This window comes from Ambystoma mexicanum, chromosome 3q (genome assembly GCF_040938575.1).
Source record: "Ambystoma mexicanum isolate Mex_15411 chromosome 3q, UKY_AmexF1_1, whole genome shotgun sequence".
Lineage (NCBI taxonomy): Eukaryota > Metazoa > Chordata > Amphibia > Caudata > Ambystomatidae > Ambystoma > Ambystoma mexicanum.
This window is the reverse complement of record NC_090926.1, coordinates 29,389,043-29,415,393: the sequence shown is the minus strand read 5'-3', so window position 1 is coordinate 29,415,393 and position 26,351 is coordinate 29,389,043. Positions and strand designations below refer to the sequence as shown.

General features: G+C 46.1%; 1 protein-coding gene across 2 annotated transcripts in view; it reads right to left on the bottom strand.

Annotated features, from left to right (window-relative positions):
* The window catches only part of TMEM184B (transmembrane protein 184B), a 905,911-nt gene that overhangs the window by 209,565 nt on the left and 669,995 nt on the right, over positions 1 to 26,351 (bottom strand). For both annotated transcript variants that reach the window (XM_069652979.1, XM_069652978.1), the window contains exons 7-8: positions 14,645 to 14,814; positions 2,605 to 2,799 (exon numbers count right to left, since the gene is read on the bottom strand). In XM_069652979.1, coding sequence (XP_069509080.1) covers positions 2,605 to 2,799; positions 14,645 to 14,814 — 365 coding nt within the window. The remainder of the gene's footprint in view (positions 1 to 2,604; positions 2,800 to 14,644; positions 14,815 to 26,351) is intronic.

Below are 26,351 nucleotides of genomic sequence, written 5' to 3'. Positions count from 1 at the left end.
GCCTTTTTACCATTTTTGTGTTAGTTACTTGCAGGCTGTTTACACAGCTGCAGTACAGCACCAATGTGTGACCATTTTCCCAAAATGGACCCCGCTTTATCACCATTTTTCATTTCTATGTCTTTTGTTGGCCCATCTTCTACCATTACAGGTGGGAATGGGTCCGCTTTGAATTTTACCTTGGGTGGGATCCGTTTGTGAAGCCGGCCTAGGCTCCAGTGTTTCTGCTGAGGCAGACAGTGAGGGAGGAGTCAAACTTATGTGGCCTTTTCCTGAGGGTATGCCTGGAACCAGTTTGAACTGGGTGGCTGGCTGTCATGCAAGTGTATTCTCAAGTATTCCGAACTGTTCTAGTGTAAACGTCTGAAGTATTTAAAGTGATTCTGGCGAATATATAATAAATATATAATTTTGTACAAATTATAAGTGTAAGAGTTTCTTTGATGTGCATGTCTAACTGAGGTTCAGTGCACTTACCTACAGATCACATCCAAGTTATTGGCAGGTCCATAGGACTGAATGAATAGGTTCCTGCATAAAGGGCGAGGTTTTTGGGACAGAAGGCAAAGTCGACCACAGGAACTGAAGCTCAGAAGAAGACGACTACCAGAGACTCCTGCAGTACCTCCAATAAACGCAGAAGCACAGCTGAAGTACTGCTGCTGTCCTGACCCTGTATTTGAAATGACAGGGAAGCTCTGCCAAGGAGGACTTCCTCCTCTGGGCTGGTGGGCATAACCAACCCCAAGACGCTCTTCAATTTAAGCCGCCCCCGATCTCCTGCAACATTCCTGGGCTGCAGAAACTCCATACCCGGGGGACCTCGACCACTTTGAAGTGCATTGCCTTGCCGTTGACAACTCTTGCTGGAACTTCGTTGGCATCCGTGGGGACCTTCAGAAGCACAAATCCCCTCACCAGAGTGCAGGATCTAGAAGCAAAGAAGATTCCAACCAGCAGTGATCGTTAACTACTGGTGCTGAGAAAAAGGCACCAAAACCACGAACCGACATGGAAGTACGAAGAACTCTTTGCTGGCGAGTTCCACTCTCTACTACTGCTGCGGGAGCCTATCCAGGGTCCTCTCTTTCGTCACCACGACCAAGAACTATGAGACTGGGTTTGCAGCTGTGCATTCAATGGGGCTCTTGGTAAACTTACCTGAATCTGTTTGTGTCCCCCTCCTTTGCTTTTGGAGCACTATTTCTACTGTTTGGGTGTACACCCATTTGCAGTCGCCCATGCCAAACTGCCTGTGCCCCTCCAGGAAGGCTTGTCCAAAGCCCCTGAACATTTACAAAGACCAACTAACTTGTTATTTACTTGTGCTAAGAAGATGTGCATCAGCACTGTCGCATTCCTATTGACTTGGGCAATGCTGGTTTCCTGACAGTAAATCATCTGAACCTTTTGGCTTGGGCACTGCTGGTTTCTCTCCAAAACCTGAACTGATTAACTCCTTTCTTGTTAGGGAAAAGACTGCCTAAACCTTATAAGAGTTGCTACTAGTATCGCTATTCTATGATGATTGTTCTTTATATTCTTGAACTTACGTAAACATGAATGCTGCAGAGTTAGTTTAAAATAAGTACTTTTACTGACCTTAACTGAAGTCACTCCGTGTGTGGATAAAACAAGTATATGACAATTTACTCACCTGCTTTATTTCCTTACTATTCTAAAGATACGTTTGATGTTGCTAGTTGATACAACATTCTTTTAGTTCCTAGTTGCTTTGTGTTTATATAAAACTATATCACTATTTTCGATACAACTGCAAGGGTGTAAGGTTTTGTTTGGACCTATGTATGTTCTGGTTTCTTTGTACTGATTTACAGCTCACAAACCTGGCTGCTCTGCCACCCTACCAACCCTGGGCAGTACAGGCCTATATTAGAATTTGGGGCCTTAAAACTGAGGGATAAGTCTTGTGGAGTCCAATACCAATTGGATTGTAGAAAAACATCCCTACCATGCAGCATGTTCTACTTTCCACCTTCGTCAAACCAACTCATCAGTTCCCGATTCCTCTCTTCCGCAGTGCTTGCCCCTCCACACTCTGCACCCTCACACTTTTACCCCATTAAACATTGGCTCTCATTAGTAGATTCTGAATTCCTGTTTTTTTGTCCACACTATCAGTTACTAATTTCTCTCCCCGCCACCTCTCCCACCCGCCGCTTCCCCCAACTGTCCCCTCAGTACATCTAGATTCTTTCTCCCTGTCATGGTCCCATTAGCAGTTTCCACTCTCCCACCTTTCTCGGCCCCGGCCACATTGTGTTTAAAAGGTCCTGCTTTCACGCCTTTCCCTTCAGCAATGGCGGCTTTCTTCGGTTCACCCTTTATACAGGAGTTCCACCTCACCCTTCTTTCCCCCAATTCTCTATTCAAGTTCAGTCTCCCCCATCGTTCCCGCTCTATTATCAACTGTTCTTGCACTCCTTTCTGTCCCCATCCTCTTTCAGAGTCTGCTACTTTCAGATTCGCCTGGTGGTCGGGTGACAAAAGTAACAAGTTATGATGCCAGGCCTGTGGCTGAAGGGGACTGTGCTCGGGAAAGCAGTATGTGATGGTCATTCCCCCCTCCATGTTCAAGCTCACCATGTGCATCCAGCATCTTCTCAGAGTACACCTTGTAGGTGAAAGCGTGCCGCAAGGCCAGTGCTGCGAAGAACATCTCCACGCAAATGATAAAATTCTGGTAACCAGCAGCCACAGTGCCCTCACCCACTGACACTTCAGCTGAGCGGATCTTTGGGATGGCACCACACTTCTCAAGGATGGCCAGCAGCATCCCTGGAAGGAAAGAAGAAGAGGGTCAGAGGATGCAGGAGAACTTATAGCAACCTTGGAGGAGAAGAGCATAGAAAACAAAATGAACGTTAAAATGAATAATTAGCATGGGTGAAATGAATGCTGACAAGAATTGTAAAAGTAAAAGGAGTTGGACTGAGAGGACAGGTTACAAGATAAAAAAGGGTTGGAACTAAGAGGATACTTGAAGATGACAGTGAATGGAGGACAAGTAAACATGAGAGAAGAAAGGGAAGGGATAAGACGAGGAAAGAACTTTCAGGGAGAACATTCTCTAGGGAAAATGGCAAGCAGTAAGTGGGTGGAAAAAAGGTAAATGATGAAAGGTGGAGTATGCTAGTGGTTTCAACGCGAGAGAACAAGATGTAGAAGAGCCCAACGGGGAGGGCGAAAGAGGGTCTGAGGGCAATATAATGTACTAAAAACTGGTCTTGTAGAACGCACCATGCCTCCATCGAGTAAGAGTTACGCGATCACAAGCTAGAACCTGCTGGGGTAGTTTAGTCTGGATAGTAAGATAGAAAGGACTGCCATGATTCTGTGCAGGAAGGTAACGTAGACATGATGCAGCATATGGTTCGAAGCTGGAAGAAGCTAATTCTTAAGTAGCTTTTACGTGGGGCCAAGAGCGATGGCACCACTGATGTTTACTACAAGAATTTTTACCATTGCAGTTAGTTTTGGGAAAGTTGTCATTTCTTCAGTCAAAGGAATCATCATGCGGTTGAAGGTTGCAATGCCACAGATTATCATCTTAGATTTGGATGGTTTGAATATGTTTATTTTTCAACATCCGTGAGTTGATATACGAGATCTGGTGTAGTTGATGTTGAGTTGTCTGTTAGTTTGTACATGATTTGGGTATCATCTCCTCAGTTGAATCAATCAATTCCAAGAGAGGGCTCTTGGAGATATTGAGGAGAAGTGGTGAGAACCTGGTCCTTGGGGCACTACCACAGGTGAGTATGCAAGGGATTGACCTGAATGGAGCTTTGTGGGGTTTCAGTCCTGTCTGAGAAATTATACAATCAGGGGTAGTGCAGTTTCCTTTAATCCAATGTGTTTGGGTCTTTTTAGCGGAATGTTGTGTCGGATAGTGTCAAAGGCGGAAGAGAGATCATCCTTGATATCTGATGCATATGACAATAAGTGCACTTGACTTGTTTGCTAGATTGAGGAGAATGTAGATAGCACCACTCACCCTGTTGGTCTGACTTGATGTTGTGACCCATGAAGGAGATCAATGTTTTCTATTTATTCCTGAAGTTGCTGATCGATGAACTTTAAGGATTTTGGAGAAAATGGCGTGTTGCGGATTGATCAGTAGTTTGCCGAGTCATTGGTGACTATTAGTAGGCAAATTGAGGAGGGGTTGGAATAAAGGTATGAGTCCTTGATGTTGAGTTTTGTCTTTCTTGATATTGGGACGACGGACAAGGGCCTTCTGGCGAACCTGTGGAATTAGAGTCCTTAAATCGTGCTTATTAAGTCTTTCACTGAGCAGGTGCTGAAAGCTCTTAAGGCTGGAATTGAGGCACTGCTCGATGTTGCTTTGAGCTGTGGGATTGATGTTGGTCTTCTAAGTGTATCGCCGAAGTATGTTGTCATGGAGTTGCACAGCTACTGAGGTGGGGCATTGGTACTGATTTGCAGGCTGAAGGCTTTTTGAATTTGGAGATAATTTGAATATTTCCCTCTGGTAATGTTACACAGACTATGCAGTGTGTGTATCAAACTTGCATTGCCTTTATCCTTTCTGCTATGCAGATCCAAAGTTGTCAGTATTAAATATTTATTTCTTATATAGCACTACACACCCATAGGTCAAAGAGTGCTGAAATAGCAGACAACATTATTATCCCACAGAGTGGTACTTAATTTATCGCGGAAGGATGAAAGACTTGCCGGATTCAAACCTATCACAGCAGGCTGCGCACAGATATCAAGGACAAGCGCTTAGCTCACTGTGCTATCTGACCGGCAGTGGTACATTTGACCTGTTGGCAGATACTTCCCCCTGTGTACTTTCTATTTTGAGCAGTTGGAGTTTAAGGGGGGGGGGGGGGGTCAGTACCATGTAGTGCCTTACTTATGTTGGGAGTAGTTAGAATACTTCTTTGAAGCCAGTATGTTGAAGGTTTGTGATATCTATGTGAGAAGGTTTTGTAGTCTGGGGTTACCATACGGTTTCTAGATGGTGCCTGGAGTTTTCCCAGACATAATTAAAGTTTGATCTCCTTCCAGGACCTAAGATGAAGGGGGTGGGAGGGTGCAGAAAGGGGACCAAGTTGGAGGGGGGAGGTGGCAGCCAGAGGGCTCCTAGATGGAGAATGGTGAGAGATCCTGGGGTGGAGGGGCGGGAGGGCCTGAGGTGGAAGGATCAAGGGGCCAAAGCGGAGGGCCGATGTCATGCCGGGCTGCTTGTGCGCTTTATAAATGCAAATAAATAAAAAATATATTCCCTTTTCCATGCTGTGCCCACTCGGCCCACTCCACACAACGTGGAAGGCAAGGAGAGTAATCTGCACCTACCGCTTGCCTCCAATTATCCTACATCTTGCCTCCAGTTATCCTACACACCCCCTTCGTACCTCCCACGTGGTTCCCTCTTTCTCCCTTGGCAACATTGTGCCCTCTCTCCCACTCCATGGAGGGCAGAGAGAGAGAGCACAACACCTGCCCTCCACTTCATGCTCTCTGGCCACCCTCCTTTCACCTCTGGGTCTCTTGCTACTGTGATGAATCCTAAGGATCCCTCACTAAACCCATGCCTAAAGTCGTCTCCCAGGTGGCCAAGGTTGCCAAGGAAAGGCAGACGCTTCCTTACGCTGACCTTGGGGGTGGTGTAATGCGGCAGGATGACCTGGGAGGACATAAGCCCCAAAGTGGTAAAGAGATACTATGGGATGAGACAGTATTTATTCTGGAGAACCTTTCAAAGTTGCCAAAGCATGTAATGGCCTATTGTCGTTATGATGTATCTGAACCACATAAAAAAAAATCATCTAGCTATGGGCACAGTTGCCATAAAATCTAAACAAACCCTAAGGAAGGAAAGACCATTTGAGGCCCCTCAAGGATAAAAATCCTCTTTACTCCCAAAGGTACAACGAAAGAGAATCTATTAATGTTGCCTTAAATAAACTGTAATTCCTCTTTACCAATGAATGTTGATGATTCATCCCTAAATACCTTTAATGGAAATAAATATACCCTAAAAAATAAGAAACTGCCAAAAAGACCTACTTTTGTTGTTGAGGACTACAAGTCCCACAATACTTTAAGTACTGGGACGAGGAAGAGGGCTGAAGAGCAATGTTGCAGCAGTAGTCTGTCAATTAAGCCTGATAGCCCCCACCTGAGGGAAGCTGAGAGGCTGAGTGTATGCAGCAGTAGTAGAAGCAGGGAAAGAAAGCACAGTGTTGGCAATCCAGGCAGAAGTGGGAGAACCGAACAGACGGGACTCTGATCCACCAGTTTTCAACTGCCTGTCCTATGAGGGTGCAGTTCCCCCTAAACTATAATGGTCTGAGGGTGCGCAACAGAATGCGTGAAGGAAAACTGCTTTTCCCCAAGTGAACCTAATTGCAGAGATTGCGCAGCAGGAAGCATGTTCGAGACCGTGGTCAGATGTTGCTGTGAAGCCATGAGTCTCAGGAGCGATAAGGGCTCCTTAATTGCATGGCTGGACCAGAGACACCTTCAGCGAGGAAGGGTGTGGGTCCAACCAGAAGCAAGAAGTCACAGAAGTCCTGCAGTCCGCAAAAGTGATGCAAAACCGACCATTGATTGTTTAACAATGGAACACTTGAATTGTAGCACTCGCATATAAGCAGACATTTTCTATTTCACTCGCATAAGGAAGAAACGCAGTGAAACTTTATTATTAAACTTCAATCTTGTGAAAACACAAAGGAGTTGTCGCGTGTGCCTAATAAAGATTCCAGGGGGAAGAATGACCTCTGAATCTTTACTAAAGCAATTAAACCATTCTAACAATACACGTTAAAGTGTTTGAACATTGTCATTACAAGCTGGAAAGAGCAAGCACTGCCCCAGACAAGAGTGAACAAAGCGTTTGCCCAATTAGGATTGAAATCAGCCTTTCGCAGAGCTAAAGAATGGGTTAAGCATTACTATGAGCCAAATAGAAAACCAGCATTGCCCAGGCCAAGAGTGTGCAAGCATTATCTGAAGCCAAGAGAGTGACAACAAAGGTTCTGGGTAATTATCCTGGCTAACAAAATACAGAAGGAAAAAGGCAGCGTTGGGGAAGGGAAACATGCTACTTGTAATTGCTCTTTGAATTTGATACACCCTACATTGTCAAAGCCAATAGGAAGAAGAGAGAGGTGTGTCCTAAATGCAATTTAGGGGTGTCACTGTTGCAGACAGACAAGAGTGGCAAAGAGGCTGCCCCTCTGAAAAGGGAAAATTCAGAAGAGTGCCTTGCTTACTTGAAGGTGTTGAAGTACCAGAAAGTGACTTGTCAGATCGGAAACCTGTTTAAAGTCACAGATTACTGAAATTAACAAAGTTACTCACCGTAGTGACTACCTTACTCCTAGTCCATAGTCCCCTTTCCTCCCTACTTTTGGGACATTCCGTCCATCGGGACAGGACCAAAGCACTTTTGAAGAATCGGAAATGAAATGTCTTTTTATTTTTACACAGGGCCACCGCACGTGACCGTAGCCCCGCACATCACCCACAAGTCCTTTTCTATCGCCAAAGTCGAATGACCATTAGCAAAATAGAGGATACTTTTTTAGAGGGGACGGCGGGGGGACTTATGGAGAAAAGGGGACTATAGACTAGGAGTAAGGAAGTCACTACGGTGAGTAACTTTGTTATACTCCTACGTCCCGTCCCCTTTCCACCATACTTTTGGGAGATTCCCAAGCACGGACTAAAGAAATGGGAGGAAGGAAATTTCCCTTACCGGAACAGGTTCTTAAGAACTGCCTGGCCGAACTGGGCATGAGCCCGGGAGCCCAGGTCAAGACAATAGTGTCTGCAGAAAGCCAAGGGGGAAGCCCACATAGCAGCCTTGGCTATGGACTCCCAAGGAATATATTTCTAGAAGGCAACAGCAGCCGCTTCTCTATGGACCAAATGCGCATGAACGCCCCTTGGGGGCTGAAGGCCTTGAATTGTATAAGCCTCTGAGATGAATGAAGTGATCCAGCGTGAGATAGACGCTTCTGAAGCTGGTTTCCCCTTTAGGTCCCCGAAAGTAACAAAGAGTTATAAGGAGCTTCTAAGTTCCATTGTTCTGTCAAGGTAAAACTTTAGAGCTCTTTTGACATCCAGGTTATGTAGAACCCTTTCCGTATTCGAAAACCAGGTTCGGAAAGAAAACCGGTAGCGATATGAACTGATTTATGTGGAACTCAGACAATTTTTGGAAGGAACGAAGGATGAGTGCGAAGCACAACCTTATCCTTGTGAAAAGTCAAGAACGGGTGTTCGACAGAGAGCTTGAAACTCGCTTATTCTTCTTGCAGATGTTACTGCCATCAAGAAGGTCACTTTCCAGGAGAGAAACTGGAGCTCCGTAGTGGCCATTGGTTCAAATGGCTTTTAACACAAAGCGTTAAGGACCACGTTCCGATCCAATTTTGGGTGAGGACTGACCGGCAGAAAACCTGCAAATGCCTCTTGATTAAAGGATTTGTCAGAGAAAAAAAAGAGAAATGATATGTAGAAGGATAAGCTGCAATGGCTGACAGATATGTTCTGCACGATTAGACATGGATGCCAGAGGCTGCAAGATCCAATATAAAAGACAAAACACAGTCATCAACAGAAAGCCATTTACTTTTGTACTGTGCTCTTGTAGAAGGCTTACGTGACTCCTGCATTATGGCCGCGTGGGTTGAACTGCCATTTTGTCACTGCCTGACGTGATCTCTGTCACAGGTTTTAGTGAGGCCATTGTCACCAGAGGAATTGTAGGGGCTTTGTAATCAATTTTAGCCCTCTGACAGGGAGCCTCGGCAGAGCCAGTACTAGCAGACCTGGGGTGCTTTTCTGCCCCTTTAGTTTCTGCAGGAGAAATAGCCTTCAGTGAGGGAACCTCAGTAGGGGCGGTGCTTGAACACTTAGGGCCTTTGCCCTCCTTCTTTGCCCCCTCAGCAGGACCGGTACAGCCACAAGATTGTTTACGGGAAAGCTTAGGGTCACATCTGGAAGCCAGAGCCCCAAAATGGAGCACTAGGATACTGCTGGTTTTGATTATAGCCCTGATTGGGGATCCTCGGGTTTAGGCCCAGTACTTTTAGTCACGTTAAAGGAAAACTCGAGACTCGGCTCGGTACATTTAGATGCAGACTGGGAAACCTCGGGTATAACCCCGTTAGAAGCAGCCCCAGACATTGTGTTGGACTGCCCAATTCCAAATCTGGATAGCTAGATCCACCAGAGGAGGAGCCCTGGTGCCCCCCTGTTTGTTGACGTAGAACAAAGCTACAGAATTGTCTGTGCAAATTCGCACTACTCTGTTGATGATAGAAGGCTGGAAAGCTTTCAATGCCAGAAAACTGCCAGGAGTTCTAGGTAGTTCATATGAGACATTCTGTACCGGGGCATCAACAGATCGTACATCTCGAGGTGACCAATGTTGCTCCCCACCCTAGGAGGGAGGAGTCTGTTGTAACTGTAATCTGTGGGAAGGGCTCCTGGAAGGGGTTTTCCACTGAAAGGTTGCTGGAGGTTGACCACCATTAAAGATTCACCATCATGAAGGATCGTATTGGAATCATTTTGGAGTCTGGGTCGAAAGCTTGGGACCAGCAGTTCCGCAGCACGAGCTGTGTGTGCCTCGTCTTCAGTCTTGTAAGAGGTAGGGCTAGAACACATGAAGCCATCAGGCCCAGGAGTCTCTGGAACCACCAAACTAACCTGTGGGAGGGGTTCAGGAAAAGAAAGCACGTGGTTGACTAATGTGCAATTCTGTCCTCTGTTAGGAAAACTCTGGCATTAACCCCAAATGTAGACCCCTCTGTACCAGCCACTGAGAACGTTGGTGTAGAAGAGCTCATCAAAATGGCCGCTTCAGACGGCGTGGGTTGAACCGCCATTTTATCACTGCCTGAAGTGATCTGCGTCACAGGTTTTAGTAAAGCTATTGTCACTACAGGGATTGTAGAGGCTTTTGGATCGGTTTTAGTCCTCTGACAGGGAACCGTGGCAGAGCCGGTACTAGCAGACTGGGACCGCTTTTCAGCCCTTTTGGTTTCTGCTGAAGAATTAGCCCTCAGTGAGGGAACCTTGGCAGGGCCGGTGCTTGAAGAATTAGGGAAGTTGCCCTCTTTCTTTGCCCCCTCAGCAAGACCGGTACGACCACAAGATTGTTTGTGCTAAAGCTTAGGGTCACGCCCAGTAGCCAGAGCTCCTAAATGGAGCTCCCCGATCCTGCTGGTTTTTGAAAAAGCCCCCAATTGAGGATCCTCAGGGATTTACCACAGTACTTTTAGTCACTTGACAGGAAACCTCGAGACTAGGTTCGGTACGTTCAGTGCCAGACTTGAGAAACCTCAGGAATCACCCCGGTTAAAGCAGACCCAGAAGAGTTGGGCTTAGTCTTAGCCCCCAGATGGGGAACCTCTGAGGAAAATCTGGTCTTTGTGGTCCCATTTGATCTTCTGTGATGGTCTGCCAAGACTCCATATGAGACGATAAACGTCCTCCAACTGGAGTCTCGTGTGACTGATGGAAAACATAATTTGCATGATTAATCGGGGGCAAGACCTCCTGTTGCAGGGGAGGAGGCTGATGACCGAGAGAAAAACCGGCCACTTTGCCTTTGCTGCTTGCATCGAGGTGCAACAGAGGAACCTTCTGGCCGGCGTGCTCGATGCTCCTCTAACACTCTAAAACCTGAGAAGGACCTTGTCTGGGTCCCCAACCTCTGCGTATAAGCTGCTTTAGGTTTTGCAAGGACTGAAAGATTTAGCCGTTGGCGTGCTTGCCCTTGTTTTATTGAGTTCCTCATCAGTGTAGGAGTGGAACAGCTCTTTACCTTCGAAAGGAAAGTCGAGTACTTTGTCCTGAACCTCTTTCGAGAATGTTGCCGCATGAAGCCATGCTTGGCGGGAAAGGTCTACCCCAACCATAAGGCCCCGAGTAGAAGTATCTACATTATGGGCTGGTGCCTACAGCAAGTCCTGAGCCAGAACTCTGGCATCGGATAGGTCCTCGTTCAAATTTTCCAGCCTGTCCTCTGAGATACATTCCTGAAAATCGGAAAGCTCCTTCCACAGCTTGAGATTTGCTGCTGCAAGGATGACTGCCTGCCGCAGTTGAAGACCAGAATTTTCCAGATGGCGTCAAGATGTTTGTCCTCCTTGGACAGGTCCTAAGAGGCAGCCGTGGAGGATGTTGAGGACGGCTTAAATTGGAGTGTAGCTGCTGCCACTACAGTTGATGAGGGGAGTGGACATGCAGTCCAAGGTATGTCCTTCGACGAGCGTAGCTTGTAGCGAGCGTCAATTTTCCTATTTACATGCTGCCCGGAATTAGGTTCCTCCCAGACCTTGCAGACTTTAGCAAGCACATCCTTTTGAAGGAAAAGGCCTGTGCTCTCCTGTGTCGTAAGAGTTAACGTTCCTGAAAGTACTCCTTCTTGTGGAGCCAGAGGCTTGGGTATTGGAATATCCAGCAACGCCATCATATCCAAGACCCGGTCATGAAAAACTCTGGCAGAGTGGGGCAGGTCTTCGCTATCCTGGTGCGCTTGGTCCTCGTCAGTTGTGGCGTGAACAGAAAACTTATCAGCAGCACGTGGTACCTCAGACACTGTGGGCATACTTGTTTGTACAACTGGCGTCTTACACGCTGGTGGCAGTGTAGGAGGGGACCCCACTGGAAGAGGAAGAGGTGTCTCTACCGAAACCTGCTGAGGAGTAGGAGAAGCAGGCTGCAGCTCGAGAGGCTTAGGATACATTTCTTTGAATAGATCCTTAAAGTAAGCCTTCATCGGGTCAGAGTCCATAAGGGCTTGGAATTTGCCAAAGAACTCTTCCTTGGAGGAAGGTCTAGGCAGGAGGGGGTAGAGGCCGCTCTGGAGAGGCGTACCCACCAGGATTGTAATGAGGCTGGTTGCCAAGATGGTCCTCCTCCAACTGGATCCACATAAACTAAGGGAGCGGATCCAGGAGGAAGCAAGGCTGTGTGTGGCAGCAGAAACCGTGCCCACCAATCCGTTTGAGGGAGAAAAGTATTTCTATTATCCACGTTCTGTGTAAAATGCTGCTCTGCACTAAAAATAGGCCTTTTTGCACCAGCTGTTGTGAACGTTGGTGTGAAAGAGCTCGTCAAAATGGCCGCCTCAGACCGCCATTTTGTCATTGCCTGAAGTGAGTTGCTTCACAGGTTTCAGTGAGGCCATTGTCACTACAGGAGTTTCAGGGGCTTTTTTTATCCGTTTTAGCCTTGTGACAGGGAACCTCACCAGAGCTGGTACTAGCAGATCTAAAGCGCTTGTGAGCCCCTTTGGATTCTGTGGATTAGCCCTCGGTGAGGGAACCTTGGCAGGGCCGGTGCTTGAAGCCTTAGGGCCTTTGCCCTCATTTGTCCCCTCAGCAGGATCGGTACGCCCACAAGCTTGTCTGTGGGAAGGCCTAGGGTCACACCCGGTAGCCAGAGCCCCTAAATGAGGCCCTTCGATCTTGCCAGTTTTAATTATAGCCCCTAATTTGGGGATCCTCAGGGTTAACCCCATTACCTTTAGTCACTGTACAGGAAACCTTGAGACTAGGCTTAGCATGTTTAGTTGCAGACTTGGAAGCCTCGGAAATAAGCCTGGTCAAAACAGCCCCAGAAACGTAAGGCTTAGCCTTAGCCCCCAGATGGGGAACCTTAATGTAAATCAAGTCCCGACAGCCCCATGACAGGGGGCTCCGGAGAAAACTCCGGATTACAGGTTATATCCCTTTCGGGACACCTCAGGTAGAACCCTGGTACCAGAGCCACTTGGGCCCCTCCCGGAACACCACCACCCCGGGAAGGAGTCCCCTGGCCGGGGTGTCCTAAAAGGAAGGAACTTAACCAACGCTTCCTTTTTTCGTCGATGAACTGCTGTAAATGTGGAGGAGAAAGCCGTTGGAACACCTCCTCCCACCTGACGAGCCTACGCTGGAGTGCCTGGACGGACAGAGTGTTGCAGTAGCAACAAGAGTCCCACCAATGTTGCAGGCCCAAGCACTCCAGACAGAGAGAATGGGGATCCGCCCTCGCGAAACATCATCCCGAAGAACAGGATGTAAATCCCAGACGCTCCGGCATAGACAGAGTAAAGAAGAACCGGAGCAGGAAGATGAAGAACAAGGGAACAAAAAAGGAAAATTCCCTATGATGCAAGTGCATCAGACGCCGATGAGAAAAGGACTGAAGGCTGATGCGTGGGGCAGGGATCAGGAAGGCAGGGTTACGGTCACGTGCACTGGCCCCACGTAAAACTTATAGGACAAAATGTTATTTATGATTTTTGATGCTTCAAAAGTGTTCTGGTCCCGTCCCGATGGAAGGAATGCCCCAAAAGTATGGAGGAAAGGGGATGGGACATAGGAGTATGTGGTTATGCATTTGGATGTCAGTAGGTTTGACACTTCAGTAGCACACCTGAAGGTGGAATACAGTGAGGCAGAGAAGAAGGCCCTCATGGTAAACTCTTGCAGAAGTTACTTGAAATTGAGAGTTGCTAAGATGAAAGTAGAAGTGCTGTGAAGTCATCCTGACAAAGATACACACCATTACTATAAATCTTATAAAGAAAGACGTCCTAAATGTTAATCAAGAACTGTGTTTCATTAACATTACCAGAAGTTGTGTTGACCTTAACCTAACAAAGAACCTTTGTATTTCTTCTTAGACAACTGGAAGTTGTGGCAAAACATCTTGGCTGGAAATGACATTGATGCTATTTTGATGAAGTGGAAAGTCTTTATTTCAGCAAGAAAAGAAGCTTTTATGTTGTTTGAACTTTGGTTAACAGCACTTTGTTTTAACATTGAAGGAACCATGAACTGAATCGATAATGTACGACAAACCCGGATTTCCTGGTTTCTTTCGGTTGAACATTGGAGCTGAATTTACCATGAAACCTGGGGAAGGGGAGTTCACCCAGGTTACCAAGAAAGACTGGATATCATTGTTGATGTTACTATGAAATGCCATATATTTCTTTATGTATTTGATCTCTAAGTGTGAGGGTCAGACATCCTGTGTTACAGTGTTTCCTTTAGTTTTGAAAGGCAGGGAAATCCACATCAGGGTAGCGATAATGAGGCATTTGAGAAAACCTATGATTTAATAAAATGGCGTATTTTGAGAAATCATCCAAAAGTTGTCTGCCTCACTTTCTGACCCATCACACTACGCCCTCCACCCCTCTCCCATCCCCTTTTCCCCTTGACTGCTTGCCACTCCCTCTAAATCGGGCCTGCTCTTTGCCTTTCGTGTGGTGGTAGAGACAGCACGGTGCGCATAGGGGGAGGGAGGGCGCGATGCGCTGGGGCAGGGAGGGTGCGACGCAAGGGGCAGGGAGGGTGTGACGCAAGGGGGCAGGGAGGTAGGGCAGGCACGACACGAAGGGGGAGGGTGGGAGTGACACGCAGAGGGAGGGAACGACACGCAGGGAGAGTAATGTGCAGGGGGAGGAAGCGCACGGCGCAAAGGTGGAGGGGGGCACAGCGCAATGGGGAGGAAGGGCACGGCGAGGAAGGTGGCTAAGGTCTCAAAAGTCACACAGAGGGTGAGAGGACAATGGCTGATGGCACACAACACAGGGAAAGGAGGGTTTGAGGAGGATTCAGTGAACACTTACCTTGCCAAAACGAGAGGAAGATGACAGACTTCACCATGATGAACTTGAGTACAGGGCTATAGGGGCTGAGCAAGTCCCGTGTAGCGAAGTAGAAGAGGAAGAGCGCATAGAGTGCCAGGCTCACAGAGATGTTATAAACGATGGTTACATACAGGTAGCCGCTGGCCACGCTAAGAAAGAAAGCACAATCAGCAGTTGAGATGGTGAGTCTTGGGCCTAAAGAGAACAGTTCAATGCTGTAGGTGATCAAATAAATGTGTGCCATCATAAAACAATGAATTGGCTACCTATACTGTTAAGATGGATTTCTAGAATCTGGCCTGGTGGACAGATTGTAGGAGACCACCCTGATAATAGTGTACACAAAAATTCTATATTTATTATAGGCCCAAAAACACAGACTAAGAAATGAAATAAGCAGGTAGTAATATCACAAAATACTCACGCATTGACCTAGCATCGAGAATGCATAGAATAACTTGGACAACTAAAAGAAGGCAATTAGTGATGCAGTAGAATGAAACCAGTTCTCAATAATTGTGCCCTAACTTTAGAAGTCCCAACCGTATGATGTATGGGGCTTTGCGCCCAAAAGTCACAAAGTGCCTTCTTAGTAGAGGGGACTGATGTAGGAAGAGTTATTGTGGTGGTGAAATGTTCAAGAAGATATTCAACAATGTTACAGGTCAGTAAAATTATATTCCTATCTTTTAGATCAGACGATCTAAAAGTGATGGGCTGAAATAACCAAAGTTTATTCTAAGGAGAACGGGGGGCGATGAATGAATTGCAATTACTTAACCCCCCGACCCCCTGCTACCCGACTCTGATTTTCCCAGGTGACTCGACGGGTCGACAGGAGGATGGGGGGTGAGTGGTGGGGGTGCACTTGAGGTAGCTTTTCCAGCCCTTTGTTCCTGTGCACAATGTCTACGGGTTGTGGATCTGAGGATTACTCTGGTTGGCTGTTGGTGCAGGATGCAACCTCTGGCGAAGAAGGTAAGCAGGATAAATTGATGCAGGACTCTTCTAGACACCTCATAGGACACAGGGAAGCGATGTCCACTCACAGTCACTGCATAGCAGGATTTTCTCCAGTCGCGGTTGAAGACCATCTTCCAGACCAGGATCCCTTGAAGCCGAGAAGCTGAAACTTGTCAGGAAGACGACTTGTGACACGAGCTGGCGACCACCAAAGTTCCGGTGATGAAAACTGAATGGTGACGATTGGTATTTATTGAGCACTGACCTAGCTTTGAGAAGCAACTGAGCACATTACATAGGTATACAACAGTACAGATGCATAACAGAGCGCTTTTCAGGTAAAAACAGAACCGATGCACAAGGGGCAGAGATAGGGTAAGAGGGGCACAGAGGAGGGATACAGCTGTATAGGGTGGTGGGGAGGAGAGGGACGGACGGTATCTAGCGAGTAAGGTGGTGCGGGGGGCGATGTGATGGCCTAGGTGTTGAGGAGGAGAGACTCCTTGAAAAGGAGGGTCTTGTTCTTTTCTGAATTGTATGAGCGAGTCTGTTGCTGACAGGGAGGAGATTCCATAATCTTGGGACGTAGGAAGAGAAGTCTTGTTTTCTGGTCCTTTCCTTTTTGACAATTCTACCGAGGTAGCCCACTGGAGAGCTGGTCCGTCCACTGCATGGTCTAGGGACACCTCCGAAGGCTCAGGATGGCTGGATACTCGAGAATGCATTGAGACTGGTTGGTCCTACAAATCCAAGGGTTGAAGCACCGCTCAGGGACTTGGCAGATCAGGAAGTTCAGCAGGGCTTCACCAGCTCAAACGCAGGAAGGCGATGCCAAGCCTCTTCGAGAGTCATTCACGGATATTCAGTCAGCTGCTCTTCTACACTGCATACTTTGCTCCAACGCTGATCTTAAGAAATGGATGCAGGTGTAGCCTTGTATAGCCTGGTTGGTGTGATAAAAACAGCTACTTTTGGCTCCTCATGCAAACTGATGCTGGAAAAACCCACCAATGTGAATTTAACTCTGAGCATTTGCGACAATCCATAAATAAACATTTGTACACATCTATATGACATTTAAAATAAAAGAGGTCCTTAATAATGGACAAACTAATATACTGCCATCTGATAGGGACATTAGATATGCAGAACACTATTTACTAGTTCCTCGTTCCCCAGTGGTCACTGGTTAATGCTGGATACCAGGAGCTGCTTTTAGCTGCAGTGTACCGATCCCAATTTCGATGCCTGCAGATGTGGCCTGGGAACTGACATTTCCACCCACATCCTAGGTCCACAAACACCAGGCCAGCAGTAGACTGCAGAAGCAGCAGCTTTCCCAGGCAAATGCATGAGCATATAAGGGATTTCCTAACCTGCGAAGGCAGGAAGAAGGCCAAACAACAATATGGTCAACGAACAAGCGAAAAAACATGTGGCACAGCCATTTTAGGGCACTAGCCACGTTTAGTAGCCAGATGCAGTTAACACAAATGTGCACACTAAAAATAATGCAAAGACGGTAAAAAGTTATCTGCCGCTACCAGCGTGTCTTTAGACACATATAACACTAAAAATCCCAAGTGTATTATAAGATGCTTTGTGCACCGTTAAAAAGTTACCAAAAACGTAAAAGGTCAAAAAGACAACGGGGAAACAGTTTGCCAGTACTGATAGTCTGAAGGCCTGATCAGTTTCCCACGGCAAAGCGAGCAAAAGGTTAGGGGAGTGAAGCTGGAGGCTTCACTTCCCTGTAAAAATTCAGGAGAGGTTCAAAAGCAAAATGTTTGGGGGTTGTGACGAACTGAGGTAATTCGTCCCTTCTCCCCAAAGGAGAGCTTCCCCCCTGTGAGGCTATGGAGTTGAGCCCGCTCCGCAACACCCTCCCTGGGGGAGGAGGCAAGTGGGACCTCACCGGGACAAACTTCCTCCCCTGCCCCCTTGGGGACAAGGACTCCCGTTCCCATGAGGAATTACATGATGCCCTCAAATAGATGGCCTATATGCATTTGTCTAACATAACAGAACATTATTACATAAAGATGAAGGGAACTTATGCTATCCACAACAGAAGACTTTAAGTCAATCCCTCCAATGGACTGTGCCGAGGATGCTGAAAAGGGATGATATGACAAGAGAAAAGGGGGAAAGGTGAGAAAGGCCAGTGAGAGAGGGCAAAACCAGAGAGAATCCAGAAAGCACAGAGAACCAGGGGAAGCCTCTCTGGGCATGGCAGAGCACTCGAACCCAGAGCCCGCGTAAGCCTGTCGAGCTATGACGCGCAGCCAAAGACACTGGGAGACGGGCGTATGAGAAAGGAAGAAAACACAATGCGAGTGAAGAGAGAGTTTGGTGGTGGTGTGAATACATAGAAAACCACTCCCGACTTGAGATAGTGCAGGTTTTATTTGGAAGACGAGAACGAAACGCACATGATCCAGATGGAGCGACAAGTGAGCCACAGAGCCAAGATGCAGCTGAAAGAGTTCAAGACCTTACCAGTACAGATGACATTATCCCTCGGAATAGAAGGTAGTACGGGGAACAGGATATTTAAGAGGGACTCATAACTCAAACAAAAGTCCTCCAAGTGCTGATGAGAAATAAATTGGAAATAGGCCAAAGAATGAGAACCATGTTCATGAAAGGCAGAGGTACATGAAATACACAAAGTGGGAGAGGAGAAGAGTTTCAAATTCGCTGCTTTGGGAGAAACAAAAAGTCAACCCAGGTCCTGAAGATGAGAAAGAGAATTTAATAAAGACATTTGGGAAACTTACACCCAGAGACCAGGAAGTCAAAGCTCATACATGAAACAGCACTTTGGGAAGAGAGGCTAGAACCTGACAGGAAAGAGAGAAGGAACTTATACAAACGTAAGATTGATTGCATAAAAGGGCAGAGGAAAAAACATCAGTCCCCAACAAGAGTTACAGAACTTAATCATACAGAACTTAATCCAGAAGATAAGACAATATTTGCGTATGGCCGGTCCAGTGGAATGAAAGACAAAACAACGACCATGAGAAGGGAGGCATCCTCTTGTCCTTAGCTAGTTACATTAGTGGTAGGGTCAGATAGATTAGAATTGGGCAGTGCACAGATCTGTTTTTGGGCATTCTCCCGGACTGACTAGCACCTTAGTTATTAAAATAGGTAGGGAACACCCCATAGATATAGGGAGAGTTAGGCCTTATTTTACTTTAGAATAAATATGCTTGAAATGTCTTCACAGCCTCTCTGTCCTTCTGATCCTCCACGGGGTCCATAGAATACAGACGGAATGTTGCCTAAAGCGAAATCTTTCCTAAAATACTATTAATTATCCAATGTGGGAAACCTTTTCAGATGCACAAGCGTGAATCTCTCCTCTTGTTGGGAAGGACCAGTAATTAACATATGTGGGGTGTTATCAGCTTGAGAGCCTGAGAAGCATTCTTTACTAGCAAAGAGAATGTTAAATATTGTGGGAAATCCAATGGGATCCCCCCACCCCCCAGGAACCTGGTCTGGGACCCTTCTCATGCGGCCAGGGGAAGGCAGGCGCTCTCTGATCCTGACCCTGGGGGGGGGGAGGTGTACTGCAGGACGATCACATGGGGGGGGAGGGGTATCAGACCAGGAAGACTGGGAGGAACCCTTTTTTAACTTTCCCCATGAACCTGCCCTTCCAATAGCCTTTTGCCACATCAGAGAGAAAAACAAATCTAATTTTCCAAAAAGGGACTACATGTGCCAGAGTCCTTCAGGGAATGTGATGAAGAGGGCTAAAGAGGCATGCATAAGCAATTAAGACTGAGGGTCTATACCTAAAGCCAATTAACCCACCTGAGACGCATAGAAGGCTGCTGCAGGAGGATGTCACAGAAAGACGCAGGAGCTGGAAGGTCGGCAGCAGCAGTAGGAGAAGAAACAGAACTGGAGGCTGGTAGTTCACACGGAAGTGTGACCACGGAAGGGAGACCGGAGCAAAGAACAAGCAGATTCCACCTGCAGGCTCTGAGTTGGTCTTTTGCTCACAAACCCTGTCTGGCTGTGGTTGCATTGGAAGAGACTGGAGAAAGCGGTCAGTCTTTCCAGGTGTGCCTGATTGTCGTGAATGCAGAGCTGAAGTCCTGTATTTTAACCAAGGCATGTGTGCAGAAGCAACCCGAGGGAAGCTGGAGAAACGAAGACTCTCCATTAATGAGGCCAGATCCAAAACACCTGTGCTGAGAAAAGCTGTGGATCCTGAGGGTACCTGTGGTAGCAAAAGAAGTCTAGGCAACTCGCAGTCGCTGTAATATTGGAGCCAGTAAATGAAGGACCGTACTCCAGAGATGCAAAAACTCCTTGCTGGTAACTGTAACCAGCTGAACTTCGTTTGCCTAAAAGGTAAAGCGAGTGAAAGTCTTTGTAGTTGTGGGACGTCTTGTCAAACAAAGGGAAATGTATCACACGCTTATCCAGCAGTAACTGAAGTGCTCCCGTATGAAGTGTTATACAGGTTCGTCCTGCTCCCTCAGATACTAGTGCTCATCAAGCTCCCTCACACTGTCTCAGTCATTCCAGGCGCTCGCTGCATTCGACTGCCCCCTGCCAGGCTTGGCTCATTCTTATGTACAAATTGCAAGAACAGAGAGAGAGAAAACATATTTTGTAACTTCAGATTGTCTTTGCAAGGCAGGTTCTTATCGGCCTTGCGTCTTCAGCCAGCAGCTTCAGAACTATGTACGTTCTCGAAGAGAGAGGGCTATGGGTGCCCATCTCCGAGGGCTGGACAGCATTCCACCACTCGGCTGGTTGTGCCCTGCAACATCTGATTTCATGGCAGTTAGATGTTTAGGTCAGTCCTTATGCCAAATCATTGGGCCAGTCTTCCTGCTTCAGATGTGATGTATCTCAAACCAAAAGAAAGTGCAGAATCAGAAATATACCAGGTAACATGAAGAATGTCTTTTCCCATTGTTACTTTAAAATCATTGACCGGCGAAGTCGCGCGTTTCCTGTTAACAGGGAGAACGTTAGCGGTAATGATTGCATAAGCAGTAGCAGACTTTCCCATTCAGTTACAAGGAAACCTCACTTCAGAGAGACCACATATGCAATATTATGTTTCCAGATCATTGTTAAAGACAAAAGCTGACTTGGTAAAAGGAAACACAAGTAACAAGTCAGATTTCACCATCAAGAAGCCATCTTGTGTGCCTAAAATCAATTGTGAAGTGAACATTAACTCTTGTACCATCCTACATTTAAGGATTGCAGAAGTTGCTGAAGTTGTTACACCTAGAAGAAGGCAAAGCTTTGCCCAAGCCAGTAGGCAGAACCTTACAAAGTGGAAATAAGCTAAAATAAGAACCAGAGCTTGTTGTCTTGAAGTTGTTGAAACCTATAGTAACCCAGACTCCTCTGATCCAAGGGTGATAAAAGACATATGAAACTGGAAGAGTGGGATTATAGCTTTCTAGTAAACCCTGGAGAAACAGAAGCATATGAAGCTGGGGAAGGGAGCTGGGTGCTTGTAAAAAGAAATAATTACGTATCAGTAAAACTGACATTGTGGCAGTCAGAAACTGAAGCAGACTTTGTGGTAGCTCCAAGACTTAGAGGAAAGGCAAAGAGGCTGCCCTTTCAGGTAGAAGTGGAAAGAAGAGTGCTGTGCCAACCTGTAGAGGTTGAAGAGTCTTGTTTAAGTTGCCTAATAACATTTCCACAATATCAAGTTGTAGCAGCAGAAGTTGAACTGTGGTTGTCTAGAATTTTGTCAGAACTGTTACATGTTGAAGAAGAAGAAGACTGGGACAGAGAAGCCTGCTCTCACAGTAACACTGGTAAAAGGAAGTTGTCACAGAGCGCAATTTCCTTAAAAGAAGCACTGTGACAAATTGCATACAAGACACTGCAGAAGTTGTTATTAAAGTGGACACAGCATTTTTGCTTTTGAACTTTATCCAGGATTAACATTGGTGCGGTTTTCTTATGGCATTTTGAAAAGGAAGCTTTTCATCCAAAGACGAAGAGACTAGTTACCTGTGGATTTTTGTTCGAGTGACTTTATTTTCTTTGGAACTTTTCAAGAACTTATTTGAGACTTTGTTTTCCTTGGGAGAAATTGATTTTCGACATTTCTGGGGGAGAGTAATCTGCCCAGAACAAGCAGAAATCAATCAAGACCTTCATTGTATGGTAATATTATTTATGTTATTGTTGCTTTATTTTGATTGTTTAGTGTGAGGGTTAGCTATGTGTATGCTAGGTTTTCCCTTAGATCTTAGAATAGGTAGGGAGGTTTTTATATTGTTTCTCTTTAAAATAAAAAAACCTAAACTCTGTTGTGAGCCTCACATTACTGACCCCTCACAATATCTATTGAAAGTAGTTTACCTGCCACTGTACCACTTCAGTGTTAACCCTTCATCTAATCACCTGCTAAATCTAAAAGTCACCCAAAACCCAGCAATAAAATCATGGATTTTTTACATTATGCATTAAGTCCACAATTAATGCACCAATGATTCGAGGACTTGCAAAACATCTTGCCCTTTGCAGCCATTCTGGATTCCATGAAAGCAGCAGAGAGAGAGAGAGAGAGAGAGAGAGAAGTCCCGAATGAGAGCCGAGCCCAACCATCGGCCCCTACCAAGTAGGAGGTAACTGGGGGATGGGGAGAAGCCCAAGAGATATCGGTATCCATCATAAGAAACTTGCCCGAGTACTCCAAATTACTTATCAAATACAGAACAATCTCATTTAAAAAGCAAAGCATAGAAAAGGTTCTTTGACAGCTGTTTTCAACCATTTTACCCCCCCCAGATTTTTCGATGGGTTTTTTCGGAAAAACATTTTAGTAAAAAAAACCTGCCGATGAAAGGATGTTGTACCCTAGAAATTAGGGGGTGAGCACTGACAGTTGTTGTATGAGTAATAAGTAGTGAGATACCGAAACCAGAGGTGAAAAGCATAGAAGAAGAGAGGCACTTACAGCTAGGGGATAATCAGTAAAGAAAGACACAAAAGCGTATAAAGGGGCAGAGGACAACCCCCATCAAGTGCTCCCAAGGAGAAGGCCTGGAAAGAGGTTACAAATAACTACCCGAGTAGCAAAAAAGGTTATTGTAAAGGAAATTTGGAAAAGAGGACCACAGGAAGCAGGAGAAAGAAAAGGGCTCTGGAGGAACTACAAGAGTAAATCGCTGAGACTATCTGTTCCACCGAGAGGTGGCCTAATTCAAGACTATTGAATGACCTGGAGTTTCCTTCTTCATTAAGAAGGGCCGACAGTATAGAGGGGATTTAACAAAATATGGTTCAGCGCGAAGCCATATAGTGGTTCCCTGGAGCCTTAGAAGGGTAGTGTTAGAATTGGCCCATGCCAAATTGACAGCCAACCAACAGGGAGTAGGGAAAACACAGAGTCAAGTCGTAAACTGGTTCTAAAGGCCAGGGGTTTTTGACGATGTTAGAAACTATGTACTAGCATGTGACATCTATCAGAAGACCGCAACTTCTCTGGTTCCGATAGCGCCCCTACAGACCCTACCAGTTATCAAGGTCCCATTCTCTAGGACAGCGATGGACATAATAGGCCCACTAAAAAATTCTAAGTTGGGAAATCACTTTATTCTAATAACTGTAGACTACGGCACCAGGTATTCAGAGGCGTCCCCCTCCACAACACCACCATCCAACAAATACTGCAACACCTGCTTCCCTTTCTATCCAGGGTGGGATTCCCAAAGGAGATTCTTACCAACCAGAGTATCGCCTTTATGTCCAGACTAATGAAAGAAGTAAATGTTATTGAACATAAAAACCCTCCAAACATCGGTTTACCATCCGCAGATAAATGGCTTAGTAGAACAGTTTAACCAGACCCTAGAGTAAATGTTGCCAAAGCTGGTCGAAACCGATGGGAAAAATTGGGATGTAATGATACCCTGGGTCCTGTTCACAGTCAGATAAACAACTCAAGAGTTCTCTGGGATACTTCCCTTTTGAATTTCTATATGGAAGGGAACCCCTGGGATGTTGAAGGAAACTTGGCAGGAGAGACAGGAGGCTATATTACCAATCTCACAAAAAGCCCAGAAATTAAAAGCCCATATGGCCGCAGTAAGGAAGATTGTAAAAATAAACGTGGGTGAAGCTCAAGAACACATATAATAAACATGCTCTAACCCGATCCTTCATTTTTTTTAACTTTCTTTATTTATAATGCCATTAAAAACTAAAAAGAGTGCTACACAGTCGCAGGGTGGTAGTGCCACGTTGCATAAGGAAACACACTGTTTGTGTACATAATTGTCTTTCAAGTCTTCATGAAGGACACTATCAGGATCCAGCTATTACCAATAACGCGATCAATTAGCCTTTTCACCGACCAAATCATTTACAATAGCATATATAACATACAGTGGACACAAAATTACATCAATAGCACTTGCTCCCTTATCACCCAATAACCCCACAAATTACACCATATGTCTCTGAGTCTAGCAGTTGGAAGTGCCAGTTCGCAATATATCTCCTCACATTCATTTGCTTTGATCAGCGCGTGCATCCATTGAGTCATGGATGGGGCGTGTCCATCCATTTCAAGGCAATACATTTCCGAGCTAGAAGTAGTGCCAATAACACAAATGTACCCATTAGCTTCGGAAGAGGCGGCGAGAGATCCAGGAGACATATCTAAGGACATTCTATAGGTTCAGTACTCGTGATAGGCGCCACCGTATCATTGACCTCACACCAAAAATCTGCTATTTTTGGGCACGTCCAAGTCATATGTATGAAATCAGCCTCCAATTGCTTACATTTAGGACATGCCCCTGATGCTGTCGGATCAAACCATTTAACCTTTAATGGAGTAGAACAAGTTACTTACCCCGGGTAACGTTAATTCGACTGGATGTTCTGCCAACGTATTCCTCATCTTTGACATGTAGTGTCCACAGCTTGGCCGTTTTGGAAATTTTTTGGCAGAGGACGCCCTGAATCGATGGCATCGGGTCGATGCCCCTCGACGGCCTCCATCGAGGGTGACGTCATCGGATGTTATAAGTAGCACACATGGTGCCCATTGCCTCAGTTCTGGTTCTTCCCCCCCCTCCTCGTGTAGCAGAAGTGGCCACAAATCAGGCCTGACCGTACTGAGCCTTGATGGAACGAAAGCTGTAATAGCATGGGGAATTCTACAGAGGGGTAGGTTGGGAGGGCGATGAGGAATACGTTGGAGGAACATCCAGTTGTAAAAAATGTTACCAGGGGAAAGTAACTTGTTCTTCAAATGGATTGTGTCCTACAACGTACGCCTCATCTTTGACAGACTCCCAAAGCAGTATCCATGAGTGGAGGAGGGTGAAGAATTTAGTAAGATTGAAATTAAAGGGCAGAGTAAAGGACTGCCTTATCAAATGCCACATCCTGAGCATGTGATGTATACTGGCAATAATGCTTGGTAAACGTGTGTATCGAAGACCACGGTGCAGCATTACATATGTTCTTTATAGGGACACCCCTTTGCAAGGCTGTCGATGTAGCCATGCCTCTGGTTGAATGAGCACGCAAGCCCTCAGGAGGGACCTTGCCCACCAAAATATAGCATTAAAAAATAGAGAGGCTGATCCACCTAGACAAGGTCTGTTTAGACACAGCCTAGCCTAGTTTGTGCCCGTTATACCCCACAAAGAGCTGGTCGTCCACTCTCACCTTGGACATTCTGGAAATATAAAAGCTCAAAGCTCTCCTAGGGTCCAACCTGTGAAGCCTTTCCTCTTCCTTACTAGGGTGCGGAGGAGGATAGAAGGAAGGTAGCACAATTTCCGGGCTCAAATGAAAGTCCGAAACTACCTTAGGTAGAAAGGAGGGTCTTACTCTCAACACAACCCTGTCCTTGTGGAATACAGTAAAGGGTGCTTTGGAAGAAAGTGCCTGCAACATGCTCACTCCACGTGCAGAAGTAAGAACAACCAATAGAACAGACTTAAAGGTTAACAACCTCAATGGACATGAGTGCAATGGTTCAAATGGAACACCCATCAGAAACTTTAAGACCAAGATAAGGTACCAAACTAGAACCTGAAACGGTGAAGGCGGGAATACATTTGGGAGCCGTTTTAGAAATTGAGTGACCAAAGGAATCTTAAAATAAGAGCATTCCTCGGATGAGCGCTTAAAGATTGAGAGCGCTGCTAGGTAACCTTTAATGGTCCCAACCTGAAAACCCTTGTGGCTAAATAAAGCAAAAAGGTTAGGACATCCAGAGTTGAACATTGAAAGGGATTAACATTCTTTTGTTTGCACCAGTTGCAGAACTTATTCCAACGGCAACGGTACAGAGACTTTGTAACCGGCCACCCGGCTGAAAGCAACACCTCCATTACGTAATCCGGGAGGTCCCAATACTTGTATCTCAACCTTTCAGAAACCATGCATGAAGGTTGAGAGTCTTGACCTCTGGATGGAGAACCCGACCTTCCTCTCACGAGAGAGGATCCTCTCTTTGGGGAAGACGCATCGGAGGACATATGGACGTGTCCAGAAGATCCGGGTACCACAATCTCCTGGCCCAATCCGGAGCAACTAAGATCATGCATGACCCGAACCGTCTAAACTTCCTGAGAACTTGAGGAATGACGGGGACTGGAGGAAACACGTAAATTAGCAGAAATTCCCAATCCACCACAAACGCGTCTCCTAGAGCTCTTCTCCGAAGAAATTCCCTTGAGCAGTACTGCTCTCA